Source organism: Marmota marmota, unplaced genomic scaffold (assembly GCF_001458135.2).
Source record: "Marmota marmota marmota unplaced genomic scaffold, marMar, whole genome shotgun sequence".
Classification (NCBI taxonomy): domain Eukaryota; kingdom Metazoa; phylum Chordata; class Mammalia; order Rodentia; family Sciuridae; genus Marmota; species Marmota marmota.
In genome coordinates, this window is record NW_026000068.1 from 18,118,788 (window position 1) to 18,137,814 (window position 19,027).

Sequence of the window (19,027 nt, forward strand, 5' to 3'; positions counted from 1 at the left end):
AGAAATGTTATCCAAAAGTAATGATGACTGCAGTTCTGTATTTACAATATAACAGATTTTTTAAAGTTTGACATTTTAATTAGGAACAATGATTCTTCCACCCTGTCAGCTGCAAACTTGCTCCTTGGTCAAAGTACTGCATATTTATTATACAAAATTAGAGGCTCACCTTCTACAGAAGCCTCTGAAATAGCAAGGAAAAATGAGGTTCCCTTGTTCATCTCTAACAGTTTTTTTTTTCATATTCTACATTTATCACTGGATTCAGGATGATTTATCATGTATATTGTTGTACAGGATGTACGTGTTGGACATGTTTTCCCCTCACGTAATTTGGATGCAGCAGAATTGACATCCACTTTAAATTTATCCCCATATTATGTGAAAAAACATTCTCTATAAAAGTTACTTCACAATTTCTGCTGTGAGTGAACTTAAATAACTACAAATTAGAAACAGCTTTCATGGGTAATTTGGTTGAAAGTTAAAGTTGTAATTCTATGAGAAAAAAATGTGATACAATTTAATATCTACTATCTCTTCAAATTTATTAAATTATTTGAAAGTACTTAATTGCTTTTGCACTACAATTAACTCTTTAATTACTGTAAATTTTCCTCTTCCCTTATTAAAATACGTTTATCAATTAGTTGATAGAATTTCAATGTTAAAGACTTAAGGAAATTTTCTTTCCAAGTTAAGCATTTTCTAACATGTTCCTCTATGGTCCAAAGTGATAACACAGTAAATCTCATTGGCATGCTACTTAGTACCACTCACTTTGCTGACTAGCAATGACAGTAACCTTTGTAATCACATTGTGTTGACCATGTACATGCACAATTTCAAGGATTTAAGGTAGTATATTGAAGTAGGCATTTAGCCTTCCGAAGGCTGAAGCCAAAGTTAAATATGTAGCATTGACTGAATATCAAAGCTGAAGCTGAACTTCACACAAAGTTAAATATATAATTTTGATTTAATATTAAGGCTGAGGCCAAACTTCACGAGTCTCAAAAAATGTGATTTTTAAAGATCCCTTCTTTGTTTTTATGAGTGCATTATAGTTATAGACAATATTGGGGTTCATTTTGACATAATCATATAAGCATGGAATATAATTTGCTCCACTTCAGATTCCTTTTTTGAATATCTTCTATACAATACACCAGGAGTAGAAGAACAAAAGGACACTTTCCCTGGAGGTCAGCATAACTTTGGGAACTGTAAACTTATTTAGTAGTAAGACGGACAGGTCCCCTGGCCCTCACAGAATCTATGGTTTTGTGGGAAAACCATAAACAATAAATAAATAATTACAAAAATCAAATTTAAGTAAATACTTCAGTGCGTTCTATGAAAGAAAATGCCAAGTGCTGGGAAACTGGATTAAGAAAAGTAGTTTAAATGAGGAGTCAAGGAAAAAACTCTTTGAAAAAATGGCACTTAAACTGAGAACTAGAAGACTTGTGGGATTTAATCACATGAAGTATGGTAGAATTGTATTGTAGATGAAGAATTGGTCGAATCTTATTTTTTTTTGGTTGAACCTTATAATAGGCTGATAGAGGGCCAGTGTGCTGATGGAACTATCAGGAAATGAGCATCTGGAACAACTGCTGGAGGGATTATGGATCCCAGATTGTTTAAGTCTGACAGTGCATGTCAACAATTTTTTTATTTTATCTTGATACAATGGGAAGCTTTTGCAGGCTTATAAATACATTCACTTTTAGAGGATTATTGAGGCTGCTCAGTGGAGTGGTGAAAGGATTGAAGGAAAAAATGGAATCAACCACATTATAGTATTTTATTTATTTATTTGTTCATTCTTTTTAGACATACATGACAGCGGAGTATGTTTTGACAGTAGAGTGTATTACACATACATGGAGTATAACTTATTCTAACTAGGATCCCATTCTTGTGTTTGAACATGATATGGAGTTACACATAGGAAAATTATGTCTAATTCATTCTACTGTCACAATATAGTATGTGAAAAAATTCTTCTTAGATATGACTCATCCATCTTCACCTATGCTATGAGAATTTTCTTATTTTTACAGATTGAAGAATTTACCATTCTCATTTACCAAACTTAAAGAGCTTGCAGCTTTGTGGCTTTCTGACAATCAGGTAAAAACTTTTATTACATGATTTATTTTATTTGTGAACATGAATTACAATTGAAACTTTGAATTACTCTTTCCCACTGGTATCTTTGACAGTTAATACAAAATAAAGATTCTTTATCCCCTGAAAAGATTTTTCTAAAGGTAGCAGTACAAATATGCCATAGACAGAACAGTACTATACTACCATCTCTATGTTTTAAATACTTATGTTTAATAATCTACTTCATTGTCAGAGATCTAAACATAAAAAAGATAATTTTTATAGCTTCTTAACTCCTGGTGGTACACATATGTCCTTAGAGAATGTATTTTAATTATATCTCCGAGCATAAAGAATAAGAAACCATTACCACAATGCCCACAAGAGGGATTTCTTATCCTCTATGTTCCCTTTTCTTCTTATGCTTTTAATTATAATCAATTTAATTTTAAAACTTTATTCAAGAAACTTGCTAGTATCTTTCAGCAACTATTGTCAGTATTTTCTGTGACAATGTTTTATTATTAATTTTTATGTTCATGAAAATAGATTATAATTGAATCAGTAATTGAGTATTATGAATAATTTTATTAACTGGAAAATACCAAGAAACAATTGGAGACAACTGATTTGCCAACAAAAGAAATAATATTGACATAGTTTATCCCTCTTTATCTTTGTGTTTCTAAAATTTTGAAACAGTCATGCCCAATACAAATGATTAAATGAAAGCAAGCCATCTTGTATTTAATTTATCAATTTTTTCCTGAGCATAAAAGAATATCTACTGACAAATAGATTGTTCATATTCCTAGCTATTACATGAAAAATTTAAAATATCTTCTACAAAATGTAAAATGTAAATGTAAGAATAATGTTTGTATTTCTCCAGTCACTACAGCACTTGTTTTCATCGATTGAGTAAAAAATTAGATTGTCTTTCAAATTCAGGTCTTATCAATAAACTATAGATTTTTTTACAGCATCAATATAACATAAATAAATCCTCTCTGGAGTCAATATGAACTATGCTAATGAAACAGTCTATTTTGCAGTCTCGTATTGCAAATAAACATCACTTAATATCATGATTTATTATTGTTGTGCGAGAAGGAACAGAACAGTGACTGCATCATTTAACTTTTATTTTGAACACTGATTTAATGTATTGCCGACTGTTTCATGAGAAAAGCTGGTATGTCAGATCCCCTTTATGCTTTGTTCCTATTAATAATTATCACAGAATAAGCAGATTTTCAATACATTAATAATATGAACATTTTCAATATATTTCTGATACATAATATGTGAGATCTGAAAGCCATTCATAAATAGTTATTTTTAAAATAAAATTAATGGTAGAAAACAAACTGTGACCATAAATATATCTTGATACATCAGACACATGTATAGTTGCTTATTTATGTGTGGACCTTTTCTTTTTGGTTGCAAAAGTATTTCTTAATGCTTAATAAATGAATGTTTATGTTTTAATCTAACTAAATGAATAGATGATCTTGCATAGGATGAACTTTATAGCAAATTCCATTTCTTTCCAGGGCAACTGTCTATGAAAATGAATAGGCATGTAGGACTACACTAAAAACTTACTAAAGTTGAAACAGTTTAACACATTTTGGTCTCATCAGCATTAAAACTGACATTTCTTAGCTGAATAGGTTTTGGTAAGTTTTATAAAAATGTATACTAATGAAGAAGAAAACTTCATTACAAAAATGTTAGAATTTGAAAATATTTCTTGGCAATCGTCTTATTTATGGTATACTTTATTTCCATTTTTCACTCACTTTTCTTTCAATTTTCATTCATCTTAGTGAGGTCAGACTATTGACCATTGTCTTATATAAAATAAATATTATTCAGATTTTCAACGTTTTTCATCTAATTTATGTGTTTTCTGCTTCCAGTCCAAAGCTCTTATCCCTTTACAAACGGAAGCCCATCCAGAAACAAAGCAAAGAGTATTGACTAACTATATGTTTCCCCAGCAACCTCGTGGTGATGAAGGTAAAAATTGTCCATAGAAATGTGTTCTGTATTTATAATGATGCATTAAAAGGGCTATTTTCATTCTGATCTCTGGCCAGGAGTATTGGCATATGAGCAAGCTAATAAAGATAATTATAAAAGACAAATATATCATCTGGAAGTTTAAGCATGAGTCTCTACACTATAGTATTTTAAGATTCCAAATACTAAACTCTTCCTCTTTATATCTTACATGAAAATAATGTTGTCATGTAGACACCACTTCTCTTGGCAACAAGACACAGGGCTAGTTAACCAAAGTGGTATCCAACAATTGCAATGAGCTGAGAGCTATCAGAACCTAAGGAAGGTTCAAAGGGCTAATTCATTTCCAGTGTTCACTTACTGCATGAACACAGTTTAAACATTTACTTCAGTGATCTTAGGCACCCAGAATGTCATGTTATTAGTTAACCATGGAGGGAAAACTTAAAAATAATGATCATTATTTTTCTTTTTCCAGTTTAGTTTCCCCCCCAAAAAAGTCAGCAACTATGAAAAACCATTTTTTAAAAACTTTAACCTTTCTCAATAATTAAATTTCACATTTTTCATAAAAATTTTTAAATTTTTACTATTTGAAATCTAGCACATGCTGGTATGAACATTTTCTATAGTCATAGAGTAACAGTGATTCTTGTAGGAGTAAACCCTCTTTACTTTAGCTATGGATTCAATCCACCCAATCCACCTGAATGAGAACAACATGTACAATAAACCATTTGCTCATGTATTTCTTATTTTGAGAGAAAAGTATCACAAATGGCTTTAGTGTTTTGACTTTCAAATCTAAGTGAATCATTTGCCTCCTTGGTTTCTTATTTGGGGTTCTATTATTTTGTTTCTTTTGAGGAAAGAAAGTTGCTAATTGTAAAGTTTTCTTGAAATTCAATCAAGTGACCTTTTGGATTGTCAGACGCAGTATAATAAATGAATCTTTAGAATTTCTTACAACAAAGAAATACAAGATAAAAGCTATCCTTTGGTAAAGAATGTAGCCTAAGCTGAGTAATTTAATTGAATTTTCTTGTGAAGAAATATTACTATTAGCCAATATTCTGATGTGAATTAAAGATTTATAAACCATGTTTCCTGTAAATTTGAGACATATTTAAACTAACTGAAACCTTAGTGTTAAAGACTAAATTTTCTACTTGTTCTCTACCTCAAAAACATTGCCTCTTCCCAAACACACCAAAGAACAAAGTTGCAATCATGGGCACTGTATTGCAAAATTGTTCTTATGTTGAATCTTTCATTGAAAAATAACATCCTGATGAGCGTTTAGTGGTTGTGGATAGGACCACATTTATATGGAATAAAATCCTGAGTTCATCACAGAGAAGCTGCATGACTTAAAGCAAGCATCTTAAAACTCAACTGTAGTTTCATCATTAAGAAAATAAGAATGTATTAGTACTACTGTTATACTCCTGTGAGGATAAAAGAGATTGTGTAAAGTGTTTTATCCAGCTCTCTGTCTTATTACTGTTGTCCTCTGGGGAGCCCATTCCCTACATTAGACAACTTCCCAATGTCCTTGAGTAATTAATGTATACTTAAGTAATCAATCTATACTTGAGTTAAATGTTAAAAGACCATGTGACAAATATCAAGGAAATTTTACTCCTTTTTTCTCTTTCTTTCCTCCTGTCTTTTCCCTTCCTCAAATTCCTTCTCTCTCTAGCTTTCTTCTTTCCTGTAATTATTTTTGCATTCATTTGTAGTAGTCACCCTTTTTTGGCATAGTAATTAAACTCTATTAATAACACTCTGTTTTGAAAAAAGCAATAATACTTTGGAATCTAACTGTAGATTTCCAGTCAGACAGTGACAGCTTTAACCCTACATTGTGGGAAGAGCAGAGACAACAACGCATGACCGTTGCCTTTGAATTTGAGGAAAAAAAAGAAGACGATGAAAACGCTGGGAAAGTTAAGGTGAACCTTTTAGCTTTTGTTTCTCTCTTCTCCATCTTTCAGTTTTTCCACTGTGATTATTCAGATAGACTGTAGGATAAATTGAGTGACCTCTGCTGGAAAGTCAGTTGCATCTTCAAGTCCCATGGCAGTACCTTTCATTACAGCAGCCTGATAGTTTGGAAGCACTAATGTGCTTCAGAAGAAGACTGATGTCCCAGTTCTGACTGAGGAAGTTTGATTTGCCACCCAAGCCATCTTACAGAACAGTAAGGCTGGAGAGATTCAAGCTGAAAGTTTTTTTTAAAAAGAAGTCCAAGTGATGGACTTCCACTAAGCACTCTTATTTCTTCTGACACATTGCAATGATTTTCTTTTCATCACTGCGCAAGGCATTGTGCAGACTGTATGAGCATAAAATACACATTTATGAAAGGACTAACTGATTAGCATGCTACAGGGACATTAAATCTCCTAAAGTTTCTGTCCCAGGTATGTTTGAGAAAAATTTGTCAATTTTATTAAAGTTTTAAATTAACATTTTAATTTAACATTTTAAATTAAATGTTAAATTAATTAAATTTAATATTTTAAAGGAGATGATGTTTCTATGGAAAATAACTTCAAAAATTTTTTCCTACTTCAAAGCATATTTTTAAAAAAATCCATATTGGGACTAATCTAAATCACGTAATGTGGTCGAATTTTAAAATCTGTGTTTTTCCGTTATTTAGAATTTTAACCAGAGCTGTGAAGATATTGGTGTTATGCTTTTGGATCTCCAGAATGATGAGCTAAATAAATATCTTTTCTTTACCAAGTAAAATAAATAAATAAGACTTTAAATGTCATCAGAATTTATTTATATTTTATTAACACCTGATTTTCATGTTATTCTCATGGCAACATCTTGAATCTCTCATTAATTTTTAAATATTATTTGTGCACTTTTTCCATCATGAATACTAACAGCTCTCATTCTTAGTGTCTAATTACCTAAGTAATTGTATATGCATCCTATTAATAAATCCAGATTGTGTGACATGTTTTCTGTCCCCTCCTTCCCATATTTTCTAAGCATTATTTATTTAGCTATTATTTATAGAACCTTATAAGAATTACTAAGGTAACTGAGTGTTTACCAACAAGGCATACCTATAGTATTATGGAGAAACCAAGATGGATTTCCAATCCAAAATGATATTTTTTGTTAAAGATTTGTGTTTTAAAAAATGTTTCTTTCTGGGTGGTTGGTTAGTACCATCTAACAACCAATGAAACATTTTTTTTTAACTTGTAAATTCCTAGAAAAAAATATGCTAACATAAAAAGAAAGAAACCAACCAAACTCTGGAACATTCAGTTCCTCTTTTAAGGATTTCATGTTAAATCTAGAACTAATGGATGATGCATTCTATATTGGACCCCTTATTCATGTTTGTATTTCATTGAATTGTCAAAAACTACATGCTTCTTCTTAAAACTCTATATCCAGAGGATTCAAGAAAAAAGAGGAGTGCATTTAATATACTCTGGTATATGTGTCAATGAAAACATAAAATATAGTAAATGCAAGCAATTATTTAGAAGCCCTGTTTGTGTGTTACCTGATTAGATTTGTTTATAATCAGAGTAGGTTCATTATACTTTAGAATGGTTTGTCCTTATGTTTATTTACATATGATTGATTCATATTTTGGTAAAACAATGTTTTCCCAAAATCTCTAACTACTTGACTTTGACTAATTTGAATATCTCCAATGCCACTGGCTATTGGACAAATTAGAGCACAAACAAACTTCTAAATAAATCATCATGGAAATATGATGAATGGATATATTTAAATCTCACACTAAATTAATTACACTTCTCTGGTTCATTACATGTATACTAAATTTAGCACCATTTTACCTTTAATTTTCTTGAAATGTGAAAAGGAACCATTGACCTATGCCATCAACTTAAAAATGAGAGTGTATATAGTGTAGTATGAATGCTTTATTGTGTGAAGAAACGGTGACCATTTAGCTTCATATGAGACTGGTACTGTTTTATTTCATGAATTTAAAACTCATTTTAATGATAGTCATTTTAAATGCATTACCCAGAGTTAAATAAAAAAAAAATCAAAAGTAGAAAATGATAAAGTAAAAGTATTGCTACAGTGCTCCTCTTTCTCCCAGAAAATGGAGATTCCTTCTCCCACAGGATCTCTCCTGCCAAGCCCCCTGGGAAAGGGGCCAGCGTGGGATTACTCTCCAACCTGCCAGACTGTCTGGCGATTGCTGCACACCATGGGCCAGGTGTGATCAGCAGATCCAAGATATGCCCGTCCCCCAGAATGACCCACAGCTGGCATGGGGTTGTATAAGTGGCCTCCAGCAGGAAAGGAGCATGTGTACTCCATTGCCAGTTGCAGCACAATCTACCACTCTTCCCTCTCTAAGTGGCAGACAGGTAGGCCTAGGTTTTTGGGATAGGAGAATTCCCCCATGTAGAGGCAACCTTGGAACAGTGGTTTATGGGGTATGTTCTGCATGATTTGGGAAAAGAAATGTTGATCACATAGGACTTTCAAATTGCCAATGTTTGATCCCTATTTAAGTGTTTGCTTATTGACATTGGCATTGGGGTGGGAAGAGGACTGAGTCAGAGGGGAGGGAACACCAACATGAGGTGCCTATTGGTGGGGTATCTGGCATGGTTTTGAGTTGGGTGCTTCATTTTTATTTACATTTTTTTATTTTTAAAGACTCTTTAAAGTGTGGGAATACCAATAGTTGGGCAGAATGTTGATGACACTATCAATGCAATATAAATTGTCCTCCCTACATATGCGCATTTTTATAATGTCAATTCTAGGGAAAGTTAAATAGCCAAAACTTGATTCCTAAAATAGCAGGAGTGTAAAATGAGATTTGCTGAGAGTGGACTTTAAGCACAAAGATAGACATTTTTGAGAAGCATCAATTTTCTATAATTTTGAAGACTCAGATGATATGAATTCCTGTAAGAGAAGACTGGGTGATGGGATGTGGCATATATTAGTGGGATGGGTATATAAGAGATTAATGGGCAGAAAACATGTCTTAATGAGATATGAAAGAACACTGCATTTCCCATCCACATGTAATGGACTAGATTCTTATTCTGTGTCTTATATTCTTTCTACAATATAAGACAAGCTAAGAATGCATTTTCCTGACTAAAACGGTATGTTTCCTTTCTTTGTAAAATATTCTGATTAATTCCTAGAATAAGATGATATTTATATTAGTGATCAAAGCACTATTGTTTCTCTTACTGGAATTTACAATCTCAAATTATAATTTGATCATTATATGAAATATATTATATTATCTAAGTATAATATAATATATGAGAAACAGTTCTTTATAAATTCAGTGTCCAAGTTATTAATTATTTCTTCATTGCTAAATTTTTGAGGTCTCCAACATCTTGCAGCTGCTATTTGCATTTACTGCACTTTATTTAGATTTGAGAAGCACAGAATGCTGTGAAACATTTCTATTTTCCAAAATGAAAATAAAATAGTATTTTAGTAAAAATATTGCATTTACTAAAATGTATATTTTACATGAGCAAATACTTTATAGTGAGTGATAAATTTAATATTTTATAAGATACAATTAATAGATTTTCCCACCTATCTGTATAAGAAATGAAAATATTTCTTTTTCATGCTATATTAGAATAAGGAAATATTTCTAGCCTATATATTTAGAAATATACAGAAACTGCTTTTTTGGTGGGGGAGGAGTACCAGGGATTGAACTCAAGGGCACTTGACCACTGAGCCACATCCTCAGCCCTATTTTGTATTTTACTTAAAGACAGTGTCTCACTGAGTTGCTTAGCGACTTGCTAAATTGCTGAGACTGGCTTTGAACTCACAATCCTCCTGCCTCTACCTCCCAAGCCTCTGGGATTACAGGTGTGCGCCACCACACTCAGATCAGAAATTGCTTTTATATTTGAGAATTACTGAACTACTAATATGGCCATGTTCATTCATTTCTGAAGTACCACATGCAGTTGGAAAGTGAAAAAGCAAAGCAGTCCATAACAAAGCATAAATAAGTTTATAGAAATTGAAAATGGAATAGAATTATAAAATATAGATTCATTTTTTTAAAAATTAGGAAGTAGTTACTTAGCCTCCATTTAAAAAATTATCTTGTTATTTAATTCAGTAAAATCCACTGTTTAGACTTATAGTATTTCTTATACAAGGTTATACAATTATATGCTGCACCTATTCTCATGAATATCTCTACATAGCACTGGTCAGCATAAAGAGTGCATTAGAAAAACCTGAGTTTGACTATAACCTTTGACAGGTTATTTATATTGTCCAAGCCCCAGCTTTCTTCCTATATAGTGGGAACAGCTACACTAATGAATTTTAAAATTTAAATGAGATAAAATTATTAATAATTCATTCTATAACTAATAAATAAGAATTTTTTATTTAGGATATAAATAATTCAGAATTATACCTATAGAATTAATTATAAATACTATTTTGTATTATATCAATAATTAATTAGAAATTAAATATCCCTATAAAACATTTAGCCTAGTGACAGACACATGACAGATGCTGAATAAATGGTAACTGTTGCTACATGCAATATAAAAAAAAAGATTGAGACATTTACATTTATTATGGTTATATATGTAGTATCTAGATTACCAGAGGAATCATATTTTTAAAATACTTAGTAGTATCTGTTATTAGAAACAATGTTTAATCTCTGCAAAACTATACATTTCCAAGGAATTGCCATATTTATCTCATTTTAGCTCTAAGTTAATCCAAATATGTGGAAAAGCTATTATCATCCCCAATTCACATGATTTGAGAAACAAAATGATTAGCAGCTGATAGCTAGTTGGTATTAAATGTGTGGCTTAAGTTATGCCTCCTGATTCCAGGTCCAGTAAGTTCTGCTAGTAAACAGGCAAGAAATTTATTTTCTAGGAAAAACAAATCCAAGTTTTATGAGACTTCATCCATAACTTGAGAACAGGCTTCTTTAAGGAAAAAAAAGTATTTAAAATGACCATGCAAATACATAAATAGGGCCACTTACAAAGTTTCAGAAGAGACATCTAAGAGTGATTGGCCCCAGAGCTTAAGCTTCATTAACTTCATGGTAAATCTGTTTTTATATTCAAATATTTTCATGGAAATAAAATGTCCATCCATATTCAGGTGATCTGACCAAACTATCACATTAACTTGCTTATAAATTAACCAAAAATTATTAGCAGCATGGCCCTTAGTACATAGTCATCTAATTGTGTCATGTGGGACATAGCATGTATAAAAACTAAATTACATTATTCAATGAAGTATTTAATTCAATTAAGGAAGAACATCCCACATTTCTTTTACCTTTGATTCAATTTATGTGTAATTTTAGTGTTGAGAATTTTTTAAGTTGCATAGAATTTTAATTTAATGCCCTACTTTAGAATATTTTTCATTCATATACCACTGGTTATTAAAAATAAAAAGATATTCTTAATTGGCATGATAGTCATACCATTCTACAATTTACTTTTCTTTTAGAAAATGTAGTTTTTTGACTTTTAGCCCTTTGATGTCTAGTACTTTTAAACAAGTTCAACAATATAATTTAAAAATTAGATTTAATTCATAATTCACATTCCTTATACTAATCCAAACAGCAGATCCATGAATGCATGCATCCCAATGCACTTTGTCTAGCATGAATATCATTGTTTTTGTGTTTTTTTAAGAATGCATTACAAATTAATTACCCCGGGGTGTATTAATATTATATTCTAACAACTTACAGTTTTTTTCTCTAAAGTTTAACTTTGTCTTGGGTTATTATGACTGTATTTCTATGTATTATTAATTTCATTCTTATTTATTTGGGAGTGTACAAGATTAAACTACACTTAAACACTCCAGCAAAATTAACTGATTTTTCATCTGCTTTCCTAATATGTATTGGACAATTAATTTCATATTTTTAACATTGAAAGGCATGTCAGCAATCATCTAATGAATTCCAATCCCAGCATTTGATTAGGAAAATGAGCCACAAGGAAGACAAAATACTATGAAGAATAACACAGTTGGTGGATTCGCTAAAACTGCAGATGAGCAAAAGCGTTTGAATTCCTATTCATAATCCTCAGATCTGTGCCACCATCATAGCTCCTACATTCCATGAGTGACTTGGATGAGGGGGCTCTCCCTCCTTCTCCTTTCCCTTCTATGTCCCATTCTGTCCTCTGCCTTCAGCTTCTCTTCCACCTTCTCTCCTCCCACCCCAACCCTCACATAGGCACTTTGCACAGACACATAACTCACCACGCTCACATAAACCATTTCATTTTGCAAAGTTGATTCTACTCAGATTCTAAAGGCATGACTGTTGAACAAGCCAGAACAAGTAAATCTCCCTGGTGTTTCTTCTCCACTCCCTCTTAATGAAAAATAGAAAACTTCCATTTATTCTATTTTTAAATACCTTATAATAAGTACTCTTATTGTAGGATATCTCTATGAAATAATTTATCATTAAGAATAGTCATTAATTTGTGTTCCTGAAGGTCAGGTTGATACCCAAAATGTATTAAAATGGAAATAAATATACAGATAAACATAAGTCAGAATTCACATACTTACTTAAAATAATTTAGAAAATAGTCTTAAGTTTTTAATTTCTCTTCATTGTTAAGAAGCATGTTAAATTTTTTGTTGTTGTTAAAAACTAAACTGGAAAGCCAAAGCATGTTTTCCTTAAGGATTAACAAGAATTACTATCCTACCTTTTGATGTAACATGCTAATTATATATTTGGGCGAATGCATATTTGGGCAGAAGATATTGTCAGCTCCCCATTTTTGGACACACAACTCTACTTGTAAATCTTTTGGGGTCTCTTTCCACTGCCTGCATTGATACTCCAAAGATGTCACTTAATATAATTATTATTATTTATAGATAATTAATATAGAGAACAGTCTCTAAAGTATGATAGTAGCTGGTAATAACTTGATTAAATTTTTTTCAGAGATTACCAATCACTTAACTGCTATCCCAGTCATCTAGGTAGGTCTAAAGATAGGATATAATCCAAAAACTGTTTATCATCTAGAAGGGTAGGAAGGAGTGGGGAAGTCCCGTGAGATTGAATGTGAGAAGAATGCTATATGTTCTATGCTGGAGCATTTTCTCAAGCAGCTCAACACTCACTGTATTGCATTTGGTTGTACTACTGCACATAAAATGGAGTAGCTTTGTGAGCATGCTTGCTGAAATTATTTTTTGTTAAATTTCTTTTTATAAACTTCTAGGTTGAAATAAACCTAAAACGATATCCAACTCCTTACCCAGAGGATTTAAAGAATATGGTAAAATCTGTTCAAAATCTGGTGGGTAAGCCAAGCCATGGAGTACGTGTTGAGAATTCAAATCCAACTGCTAACACGGAGCAAACTGTGAAAGAAAAATTTGAACACAAGTGGCCGGTAGCCCCAAAGGAGATTACAGTGGAGGTATTTGAAGGTTATTGGTAATTGCCAGTGTGGTTTGGAATTTTTTGAATTCTAAGTAATTTGGTTTCTTTTTTAAACTGAATAGATCTGCCTTGATAAGTGCAATAAGCGCATTTTTTTTCCAAAAATACAATGTTTATTCTTTTAAATTATGAGGGTTGCAATTAATAAATCACAGATAAATGATGCCCTCATGCCCTAAAATCATGACTACAACTCCAAAAGTTCCAATACACAGAACGAACAGTTTGCCACCCAGTATGGCCTAGCCAAGGAATGCATTATGTCATTGATGTTATTTTGGCTACCCCAAACTTATATAGTCATTAGGACAAACTAACTGAAGATTTTTCATTCAGTAAATCTTATAAAAATTCCTAATACATTTTAGAGCAAATATTTTAAAATATTTTTGGTTTGGGTTACAACCTTTTCAGAAAACATTACGATTAACAACAAAAAGGAGAGATAAGTGAAACCTAGGCTTATGAAATCTGGCCATGTGAAGCTTAATTCCTGTATTTTAGAATGAGTTGGAAATTCATCCTTATTGATCTTTGTGGTCTGAAAAGAATTCAACTACATTTATACCACCTCTACTATCTCATCAACTCTTCAGCTAATTTAGTTATCATCTTTTTATCTTCATTAGACACATAATTAGAATGATAAGTCTGGAAATTCATATTCTCAAAAATCTAGATTGATGAAACTCTTTTACAAATCTGCATTTCAAAGCATCAATTTATTGCATTTATTAAACACCAACTGCATATGTAGCACTGTGCTAATCACTGAGAGAAAAAAAAGAAATGTAAAATGTGCCCATAGTTCCCAAATAATTAAGTCCAGCTAGATAAACTTAACACACATAAATGATAAGAGAACATATTATATAAAGTATGATCACATGATTGGTTGTATGGTGGAGAATATAATGCTCTAAGTTAGGGCTGAATGCATATTAAAGATTGGATTTTACAGTGAAAAAGAGAGGTAAAAAAAAGATATTGAGCAAAAGTAACCATAATATGCACACCTGACAGCAGAGGTGACAGTCTGCCTTCGAAGAGGGGAATATAGCTGGAAATCTAAAGAAGAAAATGTCTTAAGTATTTGTTTGCATTGCTTTTTTCTTATAAGTATCATTGTATTTTCTTTTTTCCAAAATATTACACGTTATAGCAAAGCAAGAGACTTTTCTTTCATCTCTAAGATATTACAACAATATACAAAGTGAAGAAGTCAATATTTAGCAAGTGCACAGTAAATATGCACATATACGTTGTGTATTTAAATTTTATGTAGTCACAGCCTAATATCAAAGTAACTATGTAGTCATGAAACCTGTAAACTGAGTAAATTTACAACAACAATAAGAAGCTCCTAAAATGGCTTGATTTGGGATTAATGTGATACAGAGAAGAGATGGCTTTGGTCATGAACTTAATAATAATCCCACAGAGTAGTAGAGATAATAAATCTTAAAATTGTTCCACAGCACTACAAGGTAAACAATTCTAAAAAATTAAATGTTTCCTTTACAAACTCGCTTCCATTCCTGTATTCTCAATCTTTATCTCAGCTGGCACCATTTTCTATGAGTTCTTTGAAGTTAGAAATTTGAGAAGAGTCCTGATTTCTTTTTCCTTCTTTCTCTCCACTCCTTGTCCCAAATAATTTGCCAAAGCCTGTACATTTCACCTGAATAGATCGCTTTAAGTCCTCACCTCTGTTCTGCAGTCTGATAATTTATAACCTATTTACAAAACCGTCAGTTTCTTAGATTACCTTGTTCCCACCTCCTCGTTGCCTTGCCAGTGGTCTTTCAAAAGAAAAAAGAATAAAGAGTAGAGGTAGGCAGAACCAGAAGCAAACACAGAAAGAAATAGACAAGGTATATTGATAACAAATGCAGTTGAGTGGAGGGACAAATAAATCAATATTTTTTCCTCTTTTTTTATTTGGCAACTCTATGCCAAGAGTTTTAACATGTGTTATGCTAGACAAAGAGCCAGGAGAGCCTAAAGAATAAGGAGAGCAGGTAGACATATAGGTTCCCTGTCCTCCCATTTATTCTTTACAAAATGCCTCTGGAGATTGCATTTAGATTCTCCCCAGCTCTTTATATGGCTAGCCCTCCTCTACTTTCAAGTTTCAGCTTAAAGTTCCCCTGAACAGGAAGCCTTCCCTGATAACCCTGGTCAGTTAGACTCTCTGAATTTTCTCTATCACATTACCCTATTTATTTGCATTAAACAGAATGAAATGTTTATGATTATTTTGCTTATTGAATTCAGACTGAATTTCATGAGGACAGGGACCATGTCTGTCTTGTGCATCACTATACAGAAGATCCTTGACTTGTGATGGTTCAACTTAGGATCTTTCAACTGTATGATGGTACAAAAGCAATATGCATTCAGCAGAAACCACACTTTGAATTTTTACTTTTCATTTTTACCTGTGCTAGCATTGTGTGCTATGATATTCTCTTGTAACACTGAGAAGCAGCAGCAAGACACAGCTTTCAGTCAGCCACAAGATTGTAAGTGTAAAAACTTACACTCTACAGGGTACTGTGTTGTTAAGCTATGATGTTTGGCAGGTCAGTTTTAAATGCACTGTGACTTAATGATATTTTCAACTTATTGGGATACAAACCCAGCATTAGTTGAGGAGTATCTAAATTTCCAGTATCTAGCACAGTAGTGCCTAGTACAGTATAGGAGCACAATAAATTAATGATTGGTATAGTCATATACTATCACAAATTTGTTAACATGTCTGTCTGTCCAACCACTTTGAGTTAGTTACTAATGTCAAAGACAGTTTCTGATGTTTTTCCTGAATTATTTATTTGTTGATTGTTGGCTGCCTTACCTATTCATGCTTTATCACCTGTGTGTTAAGTACACTGTTGGTATATGAATGCCCATAGCATTTCAGTAATCTTGTTACAGAAACCCTAAACCAAAAAAAACATAGTGGCTGGGGTTGTGGCTTAGTGGTGGAGTGCTTGCCTAGCATGTGGGAGGCACTGGGTTCGATCCTCAGCCAAAAATAAATAAATAAACACATAATGGTTCCACTTAAGTAGTTATACAACTTAATGGATACTTATGCCTTCCTTAGTAGTGGAAAATTGAAAAATAATGTACATAAACTGAGTAAAAAGATATTTTTATCTCACTCTTAGGTAGGCAAAACCAAAATATTATTGAAATGCATGCACCCTTTAGACATTACCTACTTTCTCAAACATGGGAAATATAGTGGACACCATGACTAATTTCTGTTTCACAATGATTTGCAAGCGGCACTTACATTTTGATCACTGCACCCATCCAAAATCCATCTTCACAAGGACTGTCATCAAAGAGACTGTGCAATCTCATGTTGAAACTGAGAGCTGCTTAAGCTGGCAGTTTGCACTGTGTGACTGATGTCAAATATTGCTTTGTTTCCCTCAGACATCTAATATAATCCACGATATCCCAGTTAATTAGCAGTGGCACCCTTGGATGCCTCAGAACACAGTTTGGGTATCAAAGAGTAGGGACTTTTAAGTCTAGCAGACATCAATTGAAATCCTGGCTTGACCTTGCTACTGATTATATGACCTTGACAAGTCAAATCATTAAAACCTTCCTGAGCCTTGGTTTCTTCATATTTAAAAATACAAATAATAAAATCACCCTTTTAGAGATTTTGCAGAGATGAAATCAGATGATACTATGCATTTATACACAACTCCAAGCATAGTTCTTGACACAGAGAAAGGCTACAGTAAATGATAATTCCCATTCCTCAAGAGAATAATGTGCCAATCCTTGCCCCATATGTTGTTAATCCTCTGCAGGTCCCTACCTGACACCTGTTCACCAAGTCTACCACAATCAAATATGTTCTGAAATTTTCCCTTTATTAGGACACACAGTCCAATTTCCTTCTATAGAGCAACCTTATCTTTCTCCCAAAAGTAGAAAATAGTCAGCTACCCTTGAAATTTTTCTTAAATTGCGTTTATTAATACTATACCTGGACTCTCAAAAGCTCAGAAAGGAACTTTTTTCCCTTTGATATCTGCCTTCAACCATTTTCTGTATGGCAGTAATAGACAAAATTTGAACAGTGGATAGGCAGTGCAATAAAAAAATGAAATTTTACCTTTTCATTCCTCTCCATTTCTATCTCCTCACCAGAAGGAAATATGGTTCAGTGTCCTTATAATGAAAATCCTGATAAATCTGACTGCTTACCAATAACTTCCAAGTAGCCCCAAAACATCATTCAGCTTCTCCAAAAAGCACTTGATTTCCCTAGCCTCTATAAAAGAATTTCAAGAGGCAAATGCAAAGACTCATTCCCTTTATTGGACAGTTAACTTTGGTCTCTAAAACCCATTTGATAAATGAGCTTTTCTTAGGATAGACAGTATGGTGAACACAATATCCTATAGAACACCATGAAGTTGGACAGATCCAGCTCAAATCCTGGCTCTATCACTTCTTAATGTTGCAACTTGGAATTATAACTCTACCTTTCTGTGCCTCCATTTGCTTTTCTGTAAAACAAAGATAATGATAAATATTTTTAAATAACACATAATTAAAAACAAGGTTGTCTTTTAAATAAATTGAGAGACAAATTTTATACTTATATAATTATATCTATAATACAAATATAAAAGCACAGTTGCAGATATATAATCTATGCTCCATCACTAATGGAACATCACTGTCATCATCATCATCATCATCATCATCACCCCCACCACCACCACACCCACTTTGCTCATACAAATAAGAACATTTTCCTGGATTAGCAACATTTATCGATCTTGCTTCAGCAGTGTCATCCTCTCACATGGAGAGTCAGAAAACTCTAAAGAAGAGATGCAAGTTCACCACTAGTTGATAATCATACTATTTTCCTGGCCACTAAGGCTCTTCTTGCTTCACAACAGACATTCTTGAGCAGGGTCAGAAAAGTATACCTGAGTCAGACCATACCTACCATGCAGAATTCTGGTCATGATTTTGGGATACAAGTTTGAAAGTTTATCTATACAAACAAGATGAGTTGAGTATTGAATGTATAGGACATAAGAATGAGAAAGTTAAACCCTTAGTTATGCTAATGTTCTGTGCTTGTACAACTATTTGGTATGCTTTTTGTGTCTTTATTTTATTTATTTACATATTTTTGATTGAAACAAAATTCCTATGCTTGTATTAGGTATTATAAAAATATTTACTTTTTAAGTCATTATTTCACTCAAATAAGTTATCTTTACATTCATAATCTTGTTATTTCTAGATAGAAATTAGCACCAGTTCCTAATATCTAGTACCTTCATATTACTGATGAATTGA

The 19,027-nt window shown here is 32.5% G+C and overlaps 1 protein-coding gene across 7 annotated transcripts in view; it reads left to right on the forward strand.

The window, feature by feature from the left end:
• Lrrc7 (leucine rich repeat containing 7) overlaps nucleotides 1-19,027 on the forward strand; it is a 432,103-nt gene that overhangs the window by 322,361 nt on the left and 90,715 nt on the right. For 6 of the 7 annotated variants that reach the window (XM_048814043.1, XM_048814046.1, XM_048814045.1 and 3 more), the window contains 5 exons: nucleotides 2,070-2,139; nucleotides 4,047-4,146; nucleotides 5,983-6,107; nucleotides 8,295-8,543; nucleotides 13,449-13,649. In XM_048814043.1, the coding sequence (XP_048670000.1) occupies nucleotides 2,070-2,139; nucleotides 4,047-4,146; nucleotides 5,983-6,107; nucleotides 8,295-8,543; nucleotides 13,449-13,649 (745 nt within the window). The remainder of the gene's footprint in view (nucleotides 1-2,069; nucleotides 2,140-4,046; nucleotides 4,147-5,982; nucleotides 6,108-8,294; nucleotides 8,544-13,448; nucleotides 13,650-19,027) is intronic. The other variant, XM_048814047.1, reaches the window with a different exon arrangement.